This window comes from Phyllostomus hastatus, unplaced genomic scaffold (genome assembly GCF_019186645.2).
Source record: "Phyllostomus hastatus isolate PE091 unplaced genomic scaffold, TTU_PhHast_1.1 phas_scaffold_216, whole genome shotgun sequence".
Classification (NCBI taxonomy): domain Eukaryota; kingdom Metazoa; phylum Chordata; class Mammalia; order Chiroptera; family Phyllostomidae; genus Phyllostomus; species Phyllostomus hastatus.
Genome location: NW_025334018.1, coordinates 465,539 through 489,898, shown reverse-complemented (window position 1 = coordinate 489,898; position 24,360 = coordinate 465,539). Strand labels below are relative to the sequence as shown.

The 24,360-nt window shown below is 37.9% G+C and overlaps 1 protein-coding gene across 4 annotated transcripts in view; it reads left to right on the top strand.

The window, feature by feature from the left end:
• LOC123804855 (Golgi pH regulator) overlaps positions 1-24,360 on the top strand; it is a 62,892-nt gene that overhangs the window by 24,949 nt on the left and 13,583 nt on the right. For all 4 annotated transcript variants that reach the window (XM_045817355.1, XM_045817353.1, XM_045817354.1 and 1 more), the window contains exons 4-7: positions 7,688-7,794; positions 8,190-8,291; positions 18,325-18,445; positions 19,063-19,143. In XM_045817355.1, coding sequence (XP_045673311.1) covers positions 7,688-7,794; positions 8,190-8,291; positions 18,325-18,445; positions 19,063-19,143 — 411 coding nt within the window. The remainder of the gene's footprint in view (positions 1-7,687; positions 7,795-8,189; positions 8,292-18,324; positions 18,446-19,062; positions 19,144-24,360) is intronic.

Here is a 24,360-nt window from a genome sequence, read left to right as displayed (position 1 = left end):
CTGAAATACTAATTAAAATTGAGTATCTAAGACCCTAGGTCCTACCTAAGATTCACTCCTAGAAGTTTTACTTTCTCAATCTACTGTCTGAATGACTTCCAGTAATGACCCTCCACATAGTTCTGCTGATTGAATAATCTCTACCTAAAAAGGTCAGAATTCCTCAAAGTTAAGGGCTTTTTTGAAGGCTGAACACAAGTAACATCATAGCCCTACTATGTAACAGAAATATGGGCCTTGATTGTGTATTCTATCTATGCATTGACAACATTCAGACTCTAAGATGTGTTTTTTTTCCATTTTGTTTTATTGTTATTCAAGTATGGTTGTCTCCATCTTCCTCCCACCACTCTCCCCCACCCCATCCACCCCCACCTCAAAACCTCAAACCTCTGCCCCTTTAGCTTTGTCCATGGGTCCTTTATACATGTTCCTTTAATACTCTTCCCTTTCGTTCCCTCATTAACTCCTTCCCTCCTTCTCTCTGGCTACTGGCAGTTTGTTTCTTACTCGTGTCTGGTTATATTTTGTCTGCTTGTTTGTTTTGTTGATTAGGTTCCACTTATAGGTGAGATAATATGGTATTTTTCTTTTACTGCCTGGCTTATTTCACTTAGTATAATGCTCTCCAGTTCCATCCTGCTGTCTAAAAGGGTAGGAGATCCTTCTTTCTTTCTGCTGCATAGTATTCCATTGTGTAAATGTACCATAGTTTTTTGATCCACTCATTTACTGATGGACACTTAGGTTGTTTCTAACACTTGGCTATTGTAAATTGTGCTACTATGAATATTGGGGTACATAGATTTTTTTGAATTGGTATTTCAGGATTCTTAGGGTATAATCCCAGCATTGGAATTGCTGGGTCAAAAAGCAGTTACATTTTCAGTTTTCTGAGGAAATTACATACTGTTTTTCCACAGTGGCTGCACCAGTCTGCATTCCTACCAACAGTGTACTAGGGTTCCCTTTTCTACACAACCTCACCAGCATTTATTGTGTGTTGATTTGTTTATGATGGCCATTCTGACCCATGTGAAGTGGTATCTCATTGTGGTTTTAATTTGCATCCCTCTGATGGCTATTGGTGCTCAGCATCCTTTCATATGCCTCTGGACCCTGTGTATGTCCTCCTTAGAGAAGTGTCTGTTCAGATCCTTTGCCCATTTTTTAATTGGATTGCTTGTCCTCCTGTTGTGGAGTTGTGTGAGTTCTTTATGTATTTTGGAGATCAAGCCCTTATCTGAGGTATCATTGGCAACTATAAATATATGGGAACCCATATGGTTGATTCCCTTTTCATTTTGCTGAAGTTTTCTTTAGATGTACAGAAGCTTTTTATTTTGATGAAATCCCATTTGTTTATTCTTTCTTTTATGTTCCTTGCTCTAGGGGACATATTGGTGAAAATACTGCTGCATGGAATGTCTGAGATTTTCCTATGTTCTCCTCTAGGACTTTTATGGTGTTGCGACTTATATTTAAGTCTTTTATCCATCTTGAGTGTATTTTTGTGTATGATATAAGTTGGTGGTCAAGTTTCCTTTTTTGCATGTAGCTGTGCAGATCTCCCCACACCATTTGTTGAATAGGCTATTTTTACTTCATTTTATGGTTCTGGCCCCTTTGTTGAACATGAATTGACCATAGAGACATGGGTTTACTTCTGGGCTCTCTATTCTGTTCCATTGATCTATATGTCTGTTCCTAACAATACTAGTTTCTTTTTTTTTCTTTTTTAGTATATTTTATTGATTATGCTATTACAGTTGTCCCATTTCCCCTCTTCATTCCCCTCCACCCTGCATACTCTCTCCCACCCACATTCCCCCCTTTAGTCATGTCCATGTGTCATAAGTTCTTTAGCTTCTACATTTCCCATACTATTCTTGCCCTCCTCTTGTCTGTTTTCTACCTACCATCTATGCTACTTATTCTCTGTACCTTTTCCCCCTCTCTCTTCCCACTCCCCTGTTGCTACCCCTCCATGTGATCTCCATTTCCATGGTTCTGTTCCTGTTCTAGTTGTTTGCTTAGGTTGTTTTTGTTTTTTGTTTTAGGTGTGGTTGTTACTGATTGTGAGTTTGCTGTCATTTTACTATACATTTTTTTTACCTTCTTTTTCTTAGATAAGTCCCTTTAACATTTCACATAATAAGGGCTTGGTGATGATGAACTCCTTTAACTTGACCTTATCTGAGAAGCACTTTATCTGCCCTTCCATTCTAAATGAAAGTTTTGCTGGATAGAGTAATCTTGGATGTAGGTCCTTGCCTTTCATGACTTAGAATACTTCTTTGCAGCCCCTTCTTGCCTGCAAGGTCTCTTTTGAGAAATCAGCTGACAGTCTGATGGGAACTCCTTTGTAGGTTACTGTCTCCTTATCCCTTGCTGCTTCTAGGATTCTCTCCTTCATTTTTATCTTGGCTAATGTAATTATGATGTGCCTTGGTGTGTTCCTTCTTGGGTCCAACTTCTTTGGGACTCTCTAAGCTCCTGGACTTCCAGGAAGTCTATATCCTTTGCCAGAATGGGGAAGTTCTTTACTATTTGTTCAAATAACTTTTCCACTTGTTGCTCTACCTCTTCTCCTTCTGGTACCCCTATAATTCAGATGTTGGAATGTTTAAAGATGTCCTGGAGATTCCTAAGCCTCTCCTCATTTTTTGAATTCTTGTTTCTTCATTCTTTTCTGATTGTATGTTTTTTTTCTTCCCACTGGTCCACTCCATTGGTGTGAGACGCAGCTTTTATTCCATCACTATTGGTTCCCTGTACGTTTTCCTTCATTTCACTTATTGTAGCCTTAATTTTTTCATCTAATTTGTAACCAAAATCAACCAATCTGTGAGCATCCTGATCACCAGTGCTTTGAACTGTGCATCTGATAGGTTGGCTATCTCTGAGTCACTTAAAAGTACTGGTTGTGGGGCTTTCATTTGTTCTTCTGTTTGAGCTATCTTTTTTTTTCTTTGGTCTGGTCGCACCTGTTATGTATGAGGGGTGGAGCCTTAGGTATTCACCAGGGAGGGGCACCTCAGTTACTGGATTGTAATGCTGTATGTGGGGGCGGGGTCGAGAGGGAACCCTGGCGCTTGCTGGGCTCTCCGTCGGACCTCAGTCCCTTCCACCGCTTCCCCAGAGCAAACTGGGCCCCTCTGGTGCCACTTCCTGTGTAGGTGGGCTTGTGTACCCTGTGGGACTTTCCAGAGACCTGTCCTGTGAGGCTGGGAGTCTCTCCCTGCGCCTCAACCCCCACAGGTGTTTTCAATCAGTTCCCTAAGGCTCTTTGTCCCAGCACTGGGATTCTGGGTTGCATGGAGTGCCTTGCTTCACAATTGCCAAATCGCTGGGTCTACCAGCTGCCACTTGGTGCGCCCATGGTCCTCCTGCTGCGGTCTTGCACTCCCCAGATGCTTTACGTGCCCAGTCCCAATGCTCTCTGCTCTCTGCACTGCGCCCCGCGCCCCGCTGCCTGACTCTGCCCCTCCTATCGGTCTGGATGAACATGTCTATTTGAACTCCTTGGTTGTCCGACCGCCATACAGTTCAGTTTTCTGTCAGCTCTGGTTGTTATTCCGTTTCTAAATTGTTGTTGTCCCTATCTTGGTTGTGCGAGGAGGCACAGTATGTCTGTCCTTTATGCCTCCATCTTGGCCGGAAGTCACAATACTAGTTTTCAAAGAAGAATCTTCACCCTGACTAAGAGTATTTTTTTAATTCATCATTGAGCAGAAGTATGGCCTCCGATTCAAATATATAATCCTGTTAGGATCCTTAATTTTCTTAAGAGAATGTCACTCTACCCTTAGCTCAAAAGATAGTTAAATTATGTGGTTTGCTTTTAGTTAGCAATGTAGATTACACTTGTCCTTTCAAACTCACTGCCTCCTTCTTTCACAGCTAAAATACTGAGTATGATTGCCTGAAGGATGTGCAGCTTTCTTGTTTCTGTGGATGCTTTAAAGTGGGTTAATTTGGATGAGCAAAAGGCTCTCAGTATATCTAGACTAAATGGTGCTGGCTATCTGTAGGGTAGCCTTTACTGAACAGCTCTTTGTTTTATGATTCCTGCCATCTCTACTAAAGGGGAAGCAGTAAGAAACAGTTCTCTTGAAGCTCATTGATGTTTTTCTTGAAAGGATGCTCTTGATGAAATTGTTAATTGCCCTGACATTTTGTTCTTTATGAAATGCTTGGAGAAATTTCATTTTGATTTTCATAATTCAGTAATAATAAAATCAGTAATAATTATACTTCCTTTAAGCACTTATTTCTTTTTATAGACACTGATTTCTCTAATAGATGAAATTTTCTATTTCAGATTAACCTTTAATAAATTTAAATCTAAATTTATAGCCTATCCATAGCAAGTGTCTAAAACTCTGTGGTATGCATTTTCTTTTAAAAAAATTTATTTTTAAATATTTTATATATTTATTTTTAGATAGAGGGAAAGGGTGAAAGAAAGAGAGGGAGAGAAACATCTTTGTGTAGTTGCCTGTTCACGTGCCTCCTACCAGGTACCTGGCCCACAACCCAGGCGTGTGCCCTGACTGGGAATCGAACCAGTTACCCCTTGGTTTGTGAGCCAGCGCTCAGTCCATTGAGCCACACCAGCCAGGGCTATGGTGTGCATTTTCATAACAGTCATTATGCCTGGCCTGATAGTTTACCTATCTTTGGTATTGCTTTTTTCCTTTCTTTTTAAAAAATATATTCATGACATTTTAACACTTAATAGAAACTGTACACAATAACTTTTTATGATATATACGATAGAAAATACAGAAATTTACAAAGGTTACAAACAAGATAGATGGCTAAGGATGATCCAATTTTGTGGACTGTTTTCTGAGGTTATAGATCAGAGTTCTTTGGAGGAAAGGGGGTTCAGATTACTCAGTTAGGTGAGAGGTGAGGAGAGGCTAAAATGCAGGCTCCTAGATAACCAGACATTGGTTCCATCAATATCCTAAACATCTATGTGGATTTGTTCCAAGGCTTAGGAAAGCCTCTTACAAAGATATCTCTCCCCATAAGCACAGAGTCCCAAATACTTGCTCAGTCCCAGCAGCTCTGACAAGATTCCCGTAGCTCTCTCTTCCTTGCCCAGAGTGGGAAGCTATCCACAGATTTTTGACATTATTGGTTCCTTTTCCCCAAATTTGGTTTATGTTTGACTATAACACTCAATAACCCAGAATAAAAACAAAGTAGTCTAGGTTATTCTTTAGAGAGAGATGGTCAGAAATGCTTGTCCTTTTTTAAGAGTGTTTTTTATTGTACTTTTTTATTACCATTTATCCCCCTTATACTTCTTTCCCCCTCACACCACCCCCTCTACCCCTGCCATCACCACACCAGAAATACTTGTTTATAGAATGGGAAATTTAAATCCTCCAAAGTCAAAGGGTTCCCAAAACTATCAACTGTTAGAAGTATATTCTGGCTTTCTGTTTGCAGTAGCCACTCCACTTTAAGGCAGTGTTTCCTTTCTTTTATATTTCCTTATAGTTTATGTCATCTTTTATGTAGCCTCATAAGCCACTTAACCACCTAACCTTTTTTTTTGAACCACCTAATCTTTTTTTTTTTTGAAACAAGGCCTAAATATAAATAAATTTAAGATTAATAAATACAAAGAACACCATCAAGAAAGTGAACATGTATAAAGGACCCATGGATAAAGACAACGGGGGGTGAGGGATTGAAAGTGAGAAGCGGGGGAATGTGTCAGGCAGGGGAATGTAATGGGGGAAAATGGAGACAACTGTAATTGAACAACAATAAAAAAAATTTTTTAAAAGAAAGTGAACAGGTATCCCAAGAATGAATTTTTGTAAGTCACATGTCTGGTGAAAGACTTCTGTCTAGGATATATAAAAAATTCTTACAACTTAGTAATAAAAAGGCAAATAACCCAATTGAAAAATGGGAAAAGGATTTGAATAGATATTTTTCCAAATAAAATGGACAATAAGCACATGAAAAGATACTCAACATCATTAGTCATCAAATCAGAGAAATGCTAATCAAAACCACAGTGTAATACCATTTGACATCCACTAGGATGACTATAATCAAAAAGACAATAAAAAGTGTTGACAAAGCTGTGGAGAAATTGGAACCCTCATACACTGCCAGGGAGAATATAAAATGGTGCAGCCACTGTAGAAAACAGTGGCAGTTCTTAAAAAATTAAATAGTTTTCATATGATCTAGCAATTCCACTCCTAGATATTTAATAAAAATAGAAACATGTTCACACAAAAACTTGTACACAGATGTTCACAGCATCACTTTTCATAACAGCTAAAAAATAGAACTCAAACGTCCATCAGCTAATGAATGGATAAACAAAATGTGGTATATCTATACAATGGAATGAAAATTATCCAGCTAGAGCCCTGACTGGTGTGGCTTAGTGGATTGAGCACCAGCCTGTGAATCAAAAACTTCCTAGTTCTATTCCCAGTCAGGGCACATGCCTGAGTTGCAGGGCCAGGTCCCCAGCTAGGCATGTGCAAGAGGCAACTAGTCAATGTATCTCTCACACATTGATGTTTCTTTCCTTCTTTTGCCCTCCCCCTCTCTAAAAATAAATAAATAAAATCTTTTAAAAATAAATAAAATAGAAAAAAAGAAAAGTATCCAGCCATAAAAAGTAATGAAGTATTGATAGATGCTACAGTATGGACAAACCTCAAAAAAATATGCAAAATGAAAGAAGCCAGTCATAAAATATCACAAATATTACATGATTCCATTTGTCTTAAATGTTAAGAATAGGCAAATCAGCCCTGGCTGGCATTGCTCAGTGGATTGAGCGTGGGCTGCGAACTAAAGTGTCGCAAGTTCGATTCCCAGTCAGGGCACATGCCTGGGTTTCAGGCCACGGCTCCCAGCAACCACACATTGATGTTTCTCTCTCTCTTTCTTCTTCCCTTCCCTCTCTAAAAAATAAATAAATAAATAAAATCTTTTTTAAAAAAAAGAATAGGCAAATCGATATGGGCAGAAAGTTTCTTGGGGCTGGGGAAGTTGGAAGGAAAGGGAAGTGACTGCTAATGGGTACAAGATTTCCTTGTGGAGTGATGAAAAGGTTTAAAAATAATTGTGATGGTCACACACCTCTATAAATATACTAAAAACCATTGAATTATACACTTTAAATGGTGAATTATATCAGTAAAATTGTTATAAAAATCCTAAAATATCAATAAATATAATTTAGATGCAGTAAGAAAGTCATGCAAATCAAATGTTTAATTATATTGTGGGTATAAAAGAAATACATATTTCTGAGTCTTTTAGTACATATTACTATTAACATTTATTATTTTTTAATTCTCATTTGGAATAAGACTCCCAGTGGTAAGTGAAAAAATAGTCATTTACCTATAATAGTATATGTTGATTTATATTATTATAAATTGCCTTTGAATATAAGTAGAGCACTAATGATCTCATTTTAATAAGTGAAATTTTTATGTATGATTATGTATACCTTCTGGAACTTTGTTTTTTATTCTCTATGAAAGAGCAGATAGTAACAGCCTAGTTGACTAATTACATGGGATATATCCACTAAGTGCAAAGAGCAAGAGATCTTTTGGAAGACTAAAGAGAATTCAAGTTCCTATGTTCTTCCCCTCTTAGTGATAGCCTTTGACATCTATTTCAGCTCCCGTTATTTTCACTGGAAAATGAACCTGTGCATAATTCTGCTGATCCTGGTTTTTATGGTGCCTTTTTACATTGGCTATTTTATTGTGAGCAACATCCGACTGCGTGAGTATTTTACCCTTTCGTGTTGGCATATGAAAAGGTAAAGGTTTCTATATTACTTTCAGTAGCTGTTCTTTGGGGCCACCTCATACACAGCATTTTTAAAAGGTTGGCACAAAATTAATATTGAATGAGTGATTAGGTTATTTGTCCTGCCATAATTTGATTTCTGTTTATATTAGATCATTTCCCTCAATTCACCCGACATCTTCATTTCAGCCAATTTTTCGTATGGCAGTAAAGATGCTTTCTCTAAAAATTTTATAGTGTTCCATTGCTGATTTGCCAAGAGAACAAGCCAGCCAAACATTAATTAGCACGATTCAGTATCTTTTAAGTAGAGTAGGCTCTTTAGCATGTATCTATTTAACTTTACAACCTTGTTTCCTCTTTCTTAGTGCATAAACAGCGACTGCTTTTTTCCTGTCTCTTATGGTTGACCTTTATGTATTTCTTCTGGAAACTAGGAGACCCATTTCCCATTCTTAGCCCAAAACATGGTGAGTATATATTTGATAAGGAGAGGGAATGGGTTGTTTATAATTTTCTGATACTGAAAAAAATAACTTTTAAAAATTTCTGATTGAGGAAAATAGAGCAAATTATGTCTCTAAAAATTTTTGGGTTATGAACCAAATTTTCCCTTCATCCTAGGGTGTGTTAAATTCTGATTTTGAAACATATCTTTCAGAGCAGAAATTTTAGACCTTAGGTTAGTGAATGAACTTTAAGGGAGTAAGGAGTGCACAAAGGTGTCCTTAACCTAAATCTCTTGGTAGTATAGGCAGGTTATGGGAATACATTTGTATGTGTATTTGGAGGTAGGTTGTCCATAAGCTTTTATCAGACTCAGAAAGGGGTCTGTGCCAAAAGGCAAATGGTCACTGCTAAAGTGACAATAAAGATTATCTTTAGCCCTGGCTGGTATGGCTTAATGGATTAAGTGCTGGCCTACAAACCAAAGGGTCGCTGGTTCAATTCCAGGCACACTGCCTGGGTTGCAGGCCAGGTCCCTAGTCGGGGGGGGGGCGCACAAGAGGCAAACACACATTGATGTTTTTCTCCCCCTCTTTCTCCCTCCCTCCCCCCGTCTAAAAAAATAAACAAAATATTTTTTTAAAAGATTGTCTTTAAGGAGTATATGTATTTTGGTCTACCATTCAAGTACTAATGAGGCCCAACCCTGCTTAGATTTGAGATCAGATGAAATTGGGTGTGTTCAATGTGGTATGGCCATAGATGGGAGTTTATTTTGGGAAAGAGCAGTGACATGAAACACTCAAAATGAGTAAAAATAGGAAATCTTTCTAGGAAAAAGTATCTCTCCTCACACAAGAAAGTTTATTTTAAATGTTAAAATAGGTCATGCACAGACTCCGAATTTCTGTGCTAAAAACAATAAACAAAAATCTCTTGTCTAACAAATCCTTATAGAACTACTTCAGAAATATATATACAAATCTGACTAAAATAAAATAGAGAACTCACCTGCAATAAGTATTTTTATATTTATAAGATATATATATATTTATTGCAGGTGAGTTCTCTAGTTTATTTATATGTATAACCCCTATTCATTTCACTTTTCTGCTATATCAGGATTCTTAAAGCAGAAAACAGAATATAACTAGTTCAAATATAACTAATGTAAAGCATAAAGTGATTTATTACTGGGTTTTAGGTAGTTTATAAAATTTCTAGGAAAGCAGAGACATCAAGTTTAAATGGTATGTAGTGAAGAGAACACCACAGAAATACTGCAGTACTAAACTAGAAAAAAAAAAAACACTGAAGTTATCACCTGACTCTCAGGACCGTGATATCAGGGGCCAGACAGAAGAACTTCTGCCCTGGCTGTTCCATCCCCCAAATGCTCTTATTATTCCCACAATACTTATTTATTCATTTGAGATCTCACTTGGGCATATGAATTTGATGCAGCCTAGGTAACATTCTGACACTTACCTTTGAGGAAATCTAGAAAAGAACTTTTGACGTTCCACCACATTCTGTAGTATAAGAAAATATGCTATACTTCCAGCCAAGATGGAGATGTAGGTAGACATGCTTTGCCTCCTCGCACAACCATAAGAAGGATAACAACCAATCATTAACAGAAAATAACCACAACTGCCAGAAAATCAAACTGTATATAAGTCCAACAACCAAGGATTTAGAGAAGAATCATTCATCCAGGTGAGTAGGAAGGGCAGAGATGGAGAGCCAGAGTAGAGAGGACATGGTGTAGCATGCTGAGGCTGCAGTGGTAAAGGTGGCTGCCAGCAGAACAGGTGGTCCCACATTCACATGCAATGGATAAAAACAGCAGAAACCATGGGGAACAAGCGATCCCTGTCCCAGGCCAGACAGTGCAGCCCAGGGTTCCAGCACTGGAAAAATAAAGCCTCAAAACCAACTGCTTATAAAAGCCAGTGGGGGTTGGGGCAGTGGAAGAAACTGCCAGTCTCTCAGAAGAGTCTATTTAAGTGCCCACTGGGTCCTAGAATGTACACAAACACACCCACTCAGGGAATCAGCACCAGGGCAGCAGCTAAAAGGGCACCCGTTGCTAATGAGAAGTGAGGGAGGTGACTGGAAACAGGGCAAGAGCCGAGCAAGTGGCATTGTTCCCTCTCTGACCCCTCCCCCACCGACAGCACCACAAAGCAGCAAAGCAGGTTGCCTAGCCCTGGCAAATACCTAAGTCTCTGCCCCTTACAGCATAACAGGTGCATCAATATGGGGAGTCAAAGCAGCGCTACCTAATACAAAGAAACACAGGGGAGGCTGCTAAATTGGGGAGACAAAGAAATATGGCCCAAATGAAAGAACAGATTAAAACTCCAGAAAAAGAACTCAGTGATGCAGAGATAGTCAGCCGATCAGATGCAGAATTGAAAATATTGGTGATCCGAATACTTACAGAAATGATTGAGTATAGAAGGAAGAAGTGAAGCTTATACAAAGTGAAGTAAAGAAAAATATATAGGGAACCAACAGTGAAAGGAAGGAAGTCATGATTTGAAACAAAAGAAAGAAAGAAACATTCACCTGGGATAGAAAGAAAAACCAAAAAATTTTTTTAAAAAATGAGGAGAGGCCTAGGAAACTCTGGGACAACTTTAAACATACTAACTTCCAAACAATAGGGGTGCCAGAAGAAGTGGAAGAACAAGAAATTGAAAACTTAACTTGAAAAAATAATGAAAGAAAACTTTCCCAGTTTGGCAAAGGAAATAGACATACAAGTCCAGGAAGCTCAGAGAGTCCCAAACAAGTTAGACATAAAGAGGGTCACACCAAGATACATGATAGTTAAAACGATAAAGAGAGAATCTTATAGGAGCTAGAGAAGAGAAGAGAGAGTTACCTACAAAGGAATTCCCATAAGGCTATCAGTTGATTCTCAAAAGAAACCCTGAAGGTAAGAGGGGACCAACAAGAAGTATTCAAAGTGACATAAAGCAAAGATCTACATCTAAGATTGCTCTATCCATCAAAGCTATCATTTATAATTGAAGGGCAGATAAATGGCTTCCCAGACAAGGTGAAGCTAAAAGAGTTCATCATCGCTAAGCCCTTATTATATGAAATGTAAATGGAACTTATCTAAGAAAAAGAAGATCAAAACTATGAATAGTAAAATGACAACAAACTCACAACTATCAAAAACTGAACCTAAAAAAACAAAAACAAACTAAGCAAACAACTAGAATAGGAACAGATTCACAGAAACGGAGATCACATGGAGGGTTATCAGCAGGGAGAGGAAGGGGGAGAATGGGGAGAAAAGGTACAGGGAAAAAGAAGCATAACTGATAGTTACAAAATAGGGGAATGTTAATAGCATAGGAAATGGAGAAGCCAAAGACTTAAATGTATAATCCATGGACGTGAACTAAGGGGGGGATTTCTGGAGGGAATGGGGGAACCAGGCAGTGAGGAATGAAGGGAATAAAATGGGACAACTGTAGTAGCATAATCAATAAAATATACTTAATAGAAAGAAAGAGAGAGAGAAACACAAGGGAAAAAAACATGGATACAGGACAAGAAAATAAAAATTTGACCCTTAAGGGAAAAAAAGTCCTAGAAAATGACTGGAATAATGTTGAATGCATAAGTGTCTAGAATCTGCCTTATCTCTCATGAATCCTCCATGTCTACTCATTACCTGTAGCAGGGATTTGAGAGGGGTTACGAGACTTTCCTGCAAGAGGAACTGAGGTAATGTGCAATTTTTTATGCATATGCAACATCATAAATGACTGTATATTTTACAAACTATTTTGAAATTACAGGTAACACTAACAAAGGCCAAAAAGTTAAGAAACACCAGCCTAGCAAAAACCTTCAAACTCAGCATGACCCTCCATGGCCTGACTTTTCTCTATGTGTCTGTCCTCCAGTCCTTCCAAATTATTTGAAGTTTCTAGAGCTGTTCTATCAGCCTGGACAATTTCTCACCTCTTGTATACCTATGAAATGCCTACAAGGAAAATGCAAGTCAACTCTTGTCACTTCCTCTAAGAAGATTTTCTTGGTTATCATTAGGGGATATTAATTGCTCCTGCCTTGATGTACATATATCACCTATTAAATTTATAATTACATGGGTGGGGGCCATCAAGGAACATGTATGAAGGACACATGGACAAAGCCAAAGGGGGTGGGTTTAAGGGTGGGAGGCAGTGATGGGGGGGGGGGGTGAAACTGGCAACATTTGAACAACAGTTAAAAAAAATTATCATTATTTGTTTTCTTTTCTTACTTCCTCATTCACCTTTGAGTTTCCTAAGATCAGAAATTGCAAACTAACACATGTGTTTAGTGAATCATTGAATGAAAAAAATTTTGTCTCACCAAAATGGTATATGAGTTCAGGAAAGTAAGTAACACTCTAGATAGGAATTTAGGATTTGCTAGCATGGTCAGCATGCCCATGGCAGTGTAGGGATAGATTTGGAGAAGAGAGGCCCTGATAATATGGCTTTCATATAAACCTTTGAAAAAAACCCACAGAGAAACAAATTTGTTTCTGATATTACAAATGAGGGACAAGAGTTATAAAAGGACCCCAGTGCTGCTTACAGTGATAGCACAAGCTCACATTCAGTCCAAACATGTGACTACCATGTCATTCTCCGGCTTTTTCCATTTGAGCAGTTAGCTCATGTGACCAGTGCTGTCAGATCTTGCCCAAACAAAAAAGAAGACCATCACATCTGATGTACTTAAATCTATTCCTTTTTCTAAGTTCTATGAGAATATCCTGAAGAACAGAGAGGAAGAGATAGGGAGGTAGTTTTAGTTTTAGTCTTACCTATGTGCTCCAGTAAATAAGCATTTTGATTTTTATGTCTGAATGTTCAGATGTCTAATATATTTGACCCTTAAGAGTAATAAGTTCAATTCTGGCCAAGATGGAGGCATAGGTAGAAACCCTTCGCTTCCTTGCATAACCAAAAAGAGGATTACAACCCATCTAAAATCAATAAACAACCAGAAGTGCCAGAAAATCAAACTGCATGGAACTCCGACAACCAAGGAATTAAAGAAAAAAATCAACTGGACTGTTAAGAACCTGCAGTGAGGCCATGTGGGCAGGGCCAGCTCAGAAAAATTATGGAGAAGTGGTGGACCTCAAGGGAGGGATGGCTCAGAAAAACCACGGTGAGGCAGCAGACTGTGCAGGCAGAGCTGGCTGAAGGCGAAACTGAGAATCAGAGCTGACTATGGACTGCAGCAGTTGCCATGGTGGGAGAAACTCCCAGTCTCACACAAGAGGTCATTGGAAAGTGGGCTAGAGACAAGCAGGTGAGCTGCATTGTTCCCTCTCTGGCCCCTCCCCCACAGACAATGCTGCAGCACAGCAAAGAGGGTTGCCCTCCCCGAGTGAATACCTAAGGCCCTGCCCCCTTGCAACTTAAGAAGTGCACCAAAACAAAGAAAAATGGCCCAAATGAAAGAACAGAGCAAAACCTCAGAAAGAGAACTAAGCAATGAGGACATAGCCTACCTGATGGGGAATTTAAGGCCCTGGTAGTCAAAATGCTCACAGATTTGATTGAGCTTGGTTGAAAAATGAAAAAACAAATGAAAGATACCTAAAGTGAAATAAAGCAAAATATAGGGAACCAACAGTGACAGGAAGGAAACCAGGACTCAAAGCAACGATTTGGAACAAAAGGGAAAAATAAGCATCCAATGGGAACAGAATGAAGAAACAAGAATTCAGAAAAGGAAGAGAGACTTACAAACCTCTGGGACAACCTGAAACATTCCAGTATCCAAATTATAGCGGTGCCAGAAGGAGAACAACAGCAAGAAATTGAAAACTTACTTGAACAAATAATGAAGGAAAACTCCCCCAATCTGGCAAAGGAAATAGACTTCTAGGAAGTCCAGAAAGCTCAAAGAGTCCTAACAAAGTTGGACCCAAGGAGGAACATATCAAGACACATCATAATTTAGTTACCCAAGATTAAAGATTAGGAGTGAATCTTAAAAGCAGCAAGAGAAAAGGAAAGAGTTACCTACAAAGGAGTGCCCATACGACTACCAGGTGATTTCTCTAAAGAAACTTTGCAGACAAGAAGGGATTGGAAAGGAGTATTCAAAGTTGTGAAAGTCAAGGACCTACATCTAAATAAGATTAGTCCCTCCAGCAAAACTATCATTTAGGGCAGATAAAGTGCTTCCCAAATAAGGTCAAGTTAAAGGAGATCATCATCATCAAACCCTTATTATATGAAATGTTAAAGGGACTTATCTAAGAAAAAGAAGAAGATCAAAAATACAAACAGTAAAATTAAAACAAACCGTTGTCAGCAACCAGACCTCAAAAAAAAAAAATGCACTAAGCCAACAACTAGAACAGGAACAGATTCACAGAGATCACGTGGAAGGGTATCATTGGGGGCGGGAGAATGGTGGAAAAGGTACAGGGAATAAGAAGCATAATTGGTAGGTACAAAATAGACAGGGAGGTTAAGAATAGTACTGGAAATGGAGACGCCAAAGAACTTATATGTGTGACCCATGGACATGAACCAAGGTTGGGGGATGATGGTGGGTGGGTAAAGAGCAGAGGGGAATACGGAGGAGAAGAAATGGGACAACAGTAATAGTATAATCCGTAAGATATATTTAGCCCTAAAAAAGAAAACAAGTAGAGAAGTGTTAGCTTTAAGCACCATATTCAGGGGGGACAAGTTGGAAGAATGATTGCCAATGTAATATTTATAGTAGAGTGGAGTTGGTTCATTTCTACTAACATTTCTTATATAATAAGGGCATTAGCTGTGGAGAACAAAGATTGGAAAAGTGGATTAAAGAATATCTGCTGAGGGAAGTGGGAAGAGATGGCTGACCAAGAGCAAGGAAAGGATTCCTCAGTAGTGTTGTAAACTCTGTTAAAACTGGAGGCTGTACTTTGGTAATGGCACTGATATCAGTATGCATTCTAGCAGATTTAAGCAGCTCAGATATGTGCATGGAAAGGCAGAGTATTCGATTGATTTAGGATTGGGTATTTGCAGGATCAGTGATTCTGAAGGAGAGTAGAGAACTCAAGAGTCCTAGTGAGAGAAGTTGAAGCAAGCAATCCTGAAGTCTGGGTTCAGTGAAGAAGGAAATGGAAGGTTAGGGAAGCAAAAGACTATAGACCAGGGGTCCCAAAGAGTTCTAAAACAGTGTGGTGGAAATGAAGGACCAAGGGGACTCAAATACTGAAATTTCTGGTTTCAAAGCTAAGAGAATTTCTGAATGGCAGCTCTGGCATTTGGCCATTGAAGTAAATAGCTGAAGTGGATTCTATACTAGAAATAGAAAGTGAACAACAAATTAAAACTATTTTTTTGTGGCACCAAATATTCTGAGCTATTCTTCAGCATTGCTTTCTCTTATTTATCCCAAATGCATCAATGGCAGCATTTATTTTAACTACTTAGTTGCTTTTCAGCATTCTCAAGTAAAGAAATAATTGATTCGTAGAATACAACCAATAATCTAAAATTCATGTATTTTCCTTTGAATTACTTATTCATCCGTAAGTCAGCCCAGTTTTTAGATGAGTATGCACTTATGGTGGCAAAAAATGAATAACACATGGCTTCCAGCCAAGATGGAGGCTGAGGTAGATATACTTCACTTCCTTCCAAGACTGAAAGGATAACAACCAATTTAAAAAAAGGGGGAAAAAAAACAGAACTTCCAGAAAATCGAATTGTATGGAAGTCCGAAAACCAAGGAGTTAAAGGAGAAACATTCATCCAGACTGGTAGGAGGGGTGGAGATGGGGAGCCGTGGCAGAGAGGGCACCCGGCAAGGCTACAGCTGGTGGACCAAGCAGTTGACACAGTGGCTGGCAGACAGGGCAATCCCACATTCACATGCAGATAAACTGGGAGGAACAACTGGGGAGCAAGACAGACTGTGGAACCCAGGGTTACAGCGTGGGAAAATAAAGCCTCAAAACCTCAGGCTGTAAAAACCTGAGGGAGTTGCAATGGCAGGAGAAACTGCCAGTCTCATAGGAGAGTCCATTGGAGAGACCATGGAATCCAAGAACATGAACAAACCCACCCACCAAGTAATCAGCACCAGGGCAGCAACTGAAAGGGCACAATTCACTTGTAGGAAGTAGGGGAAGTGACAAAGTGGGGCAAGAGCCAAAAAAGTGGCATTGTTCCCTCTCTGACCCCTCAGCCACATAGAGCGCAACAATGCACCGATGTGGAGTTGCTCCACCCTGACAAATACCTAAGGCTCCATCCCTTACAAAGTAACAGGTACACCAAGACAAAGATATATGGCCCAAATGAAAGGACAAACTAAAACTCCAGAAAAAGAACTAAGTAACACAGATACTCAACCTATCAGATGCAGACTTCAAAACACTGGTGATCAGGATGCTCACAGAAATAATAGAGTATGGTCACAAAAGGAAGAAGTAAAGGCTATGCAAAGTGAAGTAAAGAAAAATATACAGGGAACCAACAATGAAGGGAAGGAAAGTGGGACTCAAATCAACAATTTGGAACATATGAAATAAACATTAAACCAGAACAGAATAAAGAAACAAGAATTCAAAAAAAATGGAGAGAGGCTTAGGAACCTCTGGGACAACTTTAAATGTTCCAACATCTGAAGAATAGGGGTGCCAGAAGGAGAAGAGGAAGAGCAAGAGATTGAAAACTTATTTAAAAATATAATGGAGAATGTCCCCAATCTGGCAAAGGAAGTAGACTTCTAGGAAGTCCAGGAAGCTCAGAGAGTCCCAAAGAAGTTGGACCCAAAGAAACACACACCAAGATACATCATAATTACATTACCCGATATTAAAGATAAGGAGAGAATCTTCAAAAGCAGCAAGAGAAAAGGAGACAGTTACCTACAAAGGAGTGTCCATAAGACTATCAGCTGATTTCTCAAAAGAATGCAGGCGAAAAGGGGCTGGAAGGAAGTGAAGTATTCCAAGTCCTGAAAAGCAAGGACCTACATCCAAGATTAGTCTCTCCAGCAAAGCTATCATTTAGAATGGAAGAGCAGATAAAGTGCTTCCCAAATAAGGTCAAGTTAAAGGAGTTCATCATCACCAAGCCCTTATTATGTGCAGTGGGAAAGGGACTTATCTAAGAAGAAGAAGATCAAAAATACGAACAGTAAATTAAAACAGACTCACCACTGTCAACAACCAAACCTCAAAAAAAAAAAAAAAAAACAACTAAACCAACAACTAGAACAGGAACAGATTCACAGAAATAGAGATCACATGGAGGGGTATGGGTGGGGGGAATGGGAGAAGGTACAGGGAATATAATTGATAGGTATAAATAGACAGGGTGGTATTAAGTGTAATATAGGAAATGGAGAAGCCAAAGACTTATATGTATGACCCATGGACATGAACAAAGGTGGGGGAATGCTGGAGCCAATAGGGGTACCGGGTGGAGGGTGATACAGTGGAGAAACAATGGGAAAATTGTAATAGTATAATCAATAAAATATACTTATAAATAAATAAAATTATTTACCTTATATTTGAAAAAAAATGAATAACACATAAGCTAAAGAGCTTATGACCTAAGGAATATATTTTGAAGGTGACTAGAGCAGAGGTTGCTACCTGCCATATATACTCTTCCAGCAAATTTACTTTCCTGTTTTTCTGTTGGGTTTTTTTTCCTTTGGCCAAAATTTATATTGAAAGTACAAGTTTCTTATACTTTGTTAGAGTTCATACTACCTTGAGTAAACAGTCAATAGTATTATTTATAATTATGTTGTTATTCTTATTTTATTATTACCATCATCCAATAATAGAGATGATTCTGGGAAACATATTAAGTAGAAGGAAAATCAATAGACTCTTACATATTTATTATAAATTATCTACACAGTAATAAAATCTGGCCTCTGTATGCTAGTTGTATGTAATGGTTGATAATTTTAGTGATGGTTCCTTTTGCAGTGCAGATGAAAGTCATTTCATCTCTGTTACCTGGTATTAATGCACTTTGATGTTTTCAGGAATCTTGTCCATAGAACAGCTCATCAGCCGGGTAGGTGTAATTGGTGTGACTCTCGTGGCTCTTCTTTCTGGATTCGGTGCTGTCAACTGCCCTTACACTTACATGTCCTACTTCCTCAGGTAATGAGAACTTTGTCTCTTTTTTTTTCCCTTTACTTCTTGAATACATATGTCATATCATGCCACCATCATTAATACTTAAACATACCTGGACATTGCCTTTCTCTTCTTTTCCTCTGTCCTTATTCCCGGGCATTGCCTGGGAATCTTTATAAATAAATGTAGGAAAAATAAGGGCAAGCAATATTGGTAATTATTAATGGTAATTTCAATTTGACTCTCTCCACCCCCTACTCACCTCACCCCATTTTTAAAGGCACATTTCTAGAGGATAGTAATGTGAGCTAATCTCAACAAATTAGTTTCTAAAAAAAAGTAGAACAGTAGAGGACAATGCCAAGTTAAAAGTGTGCTTACACATGCATCATAAATGTCACTGAATGAAAGCAAAGAAAGGCTATGAGAGAGCTAGTTACCTTTCATTGCCCTGAGACCCCAGAAGAATTAGCTATAAAAAGTGACAACAAAAGCTTTTTTGCTCATTTTAATATTTTCTAGAAAGAGACAAGTTCTTGAATTGCTGGGTAACATTGAAGCTTATGTGTTTCTCCAGCTGCCTTGTATTATGCCCAAGGATAGGACCCCAAAACATTGCTAATAATTTGTGTTTGTTATAGGAATGTGACTGACATAGATATTCTAGCCCTGGAACGGCGACTGCTCCAAACCATGGATATGATCATAAGCAAAAAGAAAAGGTAAGAAATCAGCACATTAAAAAAAACCTGTACTGTTAGAATTTCTAAACAAAAAACTTGACTATGAATTGATGCTAACAGGGAATTTCCTCTTACTCAATTTCATTATAAGTTATCATCAAAGACTTAATATCTAGCCCTATATGAAAGAAAAATTTCAAGTACAACCTACTTCCTGACTTTAGATAAATTGTTAGAATTTTTTATATTGAAGGTATATCATTAGAATATATCATTAGATATTAGAATTTTTTATATTGAGATAAATCATTAGAATATTTTATATTGAAAGTAGTCTACACTAGATGCTTTAAAAGTCTATTGTCCTGCCCTGGCTGGCGTAGCTCAGTGGATTGAGCACGGGCTGCGAACCAAAGTGTCGCAGGTTCGATTCCCAGTCAGGGTACATGCCTGGGTTGCAGGCTACGGCCCCCAGCAACCGCACATTGATGTTTCTCTCCCTCTCTCTCTCTCTCACTCTCTCTCCCTCCCTCCCTTCCCTCTCTAAAAAATAAATAAATAAAATCTTTAAAAAAAAAAAAAAAAGTCTATTGTCCTGAATTTTTACAAACTTTTTTATGACTTCAACTTTCTTTTCTCTACTTTAAAAAATTTGTCTGTAGCTATTGTTGTTTTTATTATTTTAAAAGTGTTTGAAATGTGTTTTCAAAGTGACATTTCTAGAAATCTGTATCACAGTGGGTAAAGGCATAAGCTCTAGACTCAGACTGTCTGAATTTGAATCCTTGGCCTACAACTCATAGGGTCCTTAAACTAGTTACTTTATCTCCTTATGTCTTGGTTTCCTCATCTGTAAAGTGGAAATAATGAGCTGACATGTAAAGTTCTTAGAACAGTGAATTATACATAGGTAAGAAAAACTATTGAACTTATTAATAATCTCTGCAGGATAATCGTTTGCTTTTAATGCTTTGCCTTTATTTATTTATTCATGTATTCATTCACTTAATAATTATGGAAAGCCTAGTTTATTCCAGGTACTGTACTAAACCCAAATAGTACACAGAAATACAAAGATGAACAGGATAATCTTCTACCTTCCTGAAGCTTATTAATCTACTGTCTTTGTTAAAGTTATTATAACCATATAAAAATGATGACATAGAGGTTTTAAGTTATGTAAGTGTTTTTGCATTTCATGTTTCTTCCTTCAACACTTTTTTATAATAAGACCCATAGTCAAGTCAAAGAAGCCTTGATGTAAGAGATAACAATAGACATTAGAGTGATAAAGCGGCCCAGATTTACCAACTAATTATTTGTCTCCATTTCTACATATCATTACTAGGATACATTTATTTACTTAAATATTTTGTTTACATTTATTCTTTAGTTTATTTTATATGAATGACTATGAATGCAAATTTTAAAAGCATAACAATAAAAGCAACAATATTCAATATTAGAAGACACTTATATAGGAACAAGACTATCTTGATTCCTAAGAACATTCTGCCTTTTGCTGTATTTCTTTTATTCATACCAAGAGATGAATATAAATTCAAGTTCAGATGTGCATTTTTCAGCCATTCTATCACTAGTAATGGTTAGTAATTGGCTCTGAAGTATCCCTATAGACCTTGTCTAGTCAGGATCTGGGATGGTTTGTGGTCCTGCAATGGGTCTCATTAATTTGAGTGGCTCTCAGATAAATCAGCCTCCCATCTTGACCTAGTTACCATAGTTCTTCTCCCAGTGAAGCTAGCAGGGCAGATAGATAGCCAACATGACAACCCTGGAATTTCTACAATGCCTTTGCTGTTTACCAAGATGTAGAAAAACCATTTTACAAACTCTTATAGACCATCTTTCAGTTAAACAGCAGAGGATCATAGTGAGATGACATACAAGAAAAATAACATCTGTTATAAACAAAAAAGTTAATGGGTGAAAGTAGCAGCAGGAAAGAGGTACACTGTCTTCTCACTGAATAGCAGATGAGGTTTCTAGTATTTGGAAAACATTCATCAAAACCTTAGTTCAGATAGTATGAGCATGCTGGCTTAGTGATGAAAGCCTTTCAGCTTTTTTCTGGTTGAGAGAATTGTTTATTTTGTTTTGTTCTCCTGGTGACTTAGATATTAAAGCTTTTATGTTGGCAATCTATGATATAGCTAAAATATAGTCTATTCACAACCAGTACTAGTACAATTTTGAAATTATGGTTTTGTGAAAGATAGAAAATACAGCTGTTCAACTACACCATAGTATAATGAAAAGAACTTGAGCTAAACAATCACATTACAATGAACTTGTCTAAGTGACCTTGAGCAAATACTACTCTGTCTCAGTTTCCTTATTTGTAAAATGACAGGGTTGACTAAAGTGTCTATAGGTTCCCTTTCAGCCAACAAATTCTGAATTTATATTTGTGATGTACAAAAAAGATTACAGTCTATTAACATGTAAAAGTTAAATGCAAGCTATTCCTATGAAGAAAAAATCTCAACCTCTATCCTTGAGTTAGAATATTTTAGTCTCTCTTTTGAAAATTTATAGGGATAGGGAAAAAATACATTCACTGGTGAAATTTCAACACCCAGCCATAGCTGCCATCAAACCATAATAGAGGAAATTTCCAGGAATGGCACTATAAAGAGTTCAAGCAATTCCTTCTGTAGAAAATCATAAAAACTGGAAAAATTATTTAAAAAACAAACACTTGAAAACACTGGGAAATGAACAAAGACAAGTAGAAATTTGAAAAAAAATAAGTGTCAGGTAACTGCATGTTTGTGGCTTTCTTGCCCAGGGGTGCTCTTCAACCACCGTCCACCCTTCCCAGCATCCATTCTGGTATACAGATTGATAGAGTTTAAATAGGCAAAGTAACTGGAAGTCTAAAAGGAAATTTTTGGAAGCAAGAGAAATGCAGAAGGGTAAGAGCTAAAATCTAAGTATGGCCCCAGCCAGGTGGTTCGATTGGTTGAATGTCATCCCATACATCAAAACGTTTCAGGTTCAATTCCCTGGCTCATACAGGAGGCAGCCAATCAATGAAATCTAGGTATAAACTGCCCAAATCTGCCTCATCACTGAACAGTACATAGGCAAAGTAAATACCAGACAGCCTAAGAAAATGTAAGCAAAAACTAGAAGGGGGTCTACTCTTGAGACAGAATTGCCAATCCACAAAGGTTACACATACTGTATGATTCTACTTATATAACATTTTTGAAATGACAAAATGGAAAGGGAAAAACAGATTCATGGTTGCCAGGGTTTAGAGAGGGGTTGGAGGTGGGAGGAAGAAAATGGGCTATCCAAGGGCAACATGAGGAATCCTTATAGTAATAGAAATGTTCTATAACTTGACTGTATCCATGTCAATACCCTGGTTATGATATTGTACTACAAATTTGCAAGGTGTTTCCATTGGGGAAATTTGGGGAAAGCATGAGATCTCTCTCTATTATTTTACAACCACATGTGAACCTATAATTATCTCAAAATAAAATGTTTAATTAAAGGAAAAAAAGTAATAGCTGACTTCCCACTGGAAATGATGGAGACCAGAAAACAGTAGGGTAGCGTATTTAAATCATAGCAAACAATTTTCAGCCTCTTCACTTGAAGACTACCACCAAACCTCAGCCAATTGCATATGTTTTTCCAGGTTGTAGGTTTTTAAAAGGCATTCAGCTAATAATAGGCATATTATTCTTGTTCCGGACCTAACCCTGTTATAAAGAGGCAACAGTGATGATAATCATGGTAATAGTAGTGATAATGGTGAAGGGAAGCTCAAGATAAAAGTCAACTGCTGTCGCCCTGGCTGGTGTAGCTCAGTGGATTGAGCACCGCGGGCTGCGAACCAAAGTGTCACAGGTTCGATTCCTAGTCAGGGTACATGCCTGGGTTGCAGGCCATGACCCCCAGCAACCGCACATTGATGTTTCTCTCTCTCTTTCTCCCTCCCTTCCCTCTCTAAAAATAAATAAATAAAATCTTTAAAAAAAAAGTCAACTGCTTCTATAGGACCTTATTTTTTTTCCTTTTTCAGGAAATTTGTTGTTACTTTTTCTTTTTTAAAGGTATTAATAGTTATTATTTATCTGCAACTTATTTGATAAGAGAAAAATTGGTTTAGAGGAAGGTGATAAAACTGAAAGTAAAAGTGAATTGTTTAAAACAAGGCCATGCTTGTCCGTATGCAGCCAACTCTCACTTCTAGTGATCATACCTCTCTCCCTGTTATGGGGCCACAATTCAGTGTCAGTCACCTTCACATAATTAACCAGTTCCACTCCACAGCCAGTCATTGTGTTTGCTGTATTGTAGACATTGAAACTAAGGACAATAGAAATGTGCTGTGTGCTCCCTCTATCCCCACTGCCTGTCCTTTAATCCAGTATGGTAAGATGAAGTGAACATTTAAATGAATGGAATAGAACTTCTTCCTTATACTTGTCCAGTTTTCCCAACTATGAAAATAGAAAGCTAAATGTTATAAGTCTTGTTAACTCAAAATCTCCCTAGGTCTGAGCCTGTTCTTGGTTATTAATTATATCTTCCAGCAATACTGAGTTATAGTGAATATGTGTATAATTAAAGGAAAAGGCAGAAAGAGCCAAATTGGAACTATATTCCACTCACTCAGTATCCAAGCAAAGGTCATTTTGAGAAGGAAGTAATTAAACAAACATGGCTTAATATTCTTTATTGTTAATACAAATAGCTTAAAAAATTTTAGACCACAGAAATGCCATTAGTATTATTTGCATTGGTCCCAAATATAAATAATCAGTACTGTCTCTTCCTCTTCAGCACTTGTCACTCCAAAATGTCTACCTTGAGTTAAACTTTTCTTTAATCCTACCACTATATTTTTATTAGATTCATACTGGTTTATTTTAGGCCTATAGGTTTTGGCCCATTATACCCTTCAAGTAACCATTTGTGCACAACTTATCTTGTTTTCCTCACAAAGACCCTGTTCTTAATACCTATGTTGGTAGGCTGGAACATGGCAGCAGCTACTACTGAGGTGGTGGGTTCTCCATAGATTAAGAGGACAAGGGAAGGCATAGTAGTTCCTGTTAACTTATTCAGTAGTGGAAGGAGATTGGAATTAGAGGGAGAATGATGATGTTTTAGAAGAGTCCAGGATTGTGTGACTTTGCTGAGGTTTTTTCTTTTTTCTTCTTCTGGGAAGAAATATTTGTTGAGTTCCTATCCTGTACCTGGTCCTTTAGT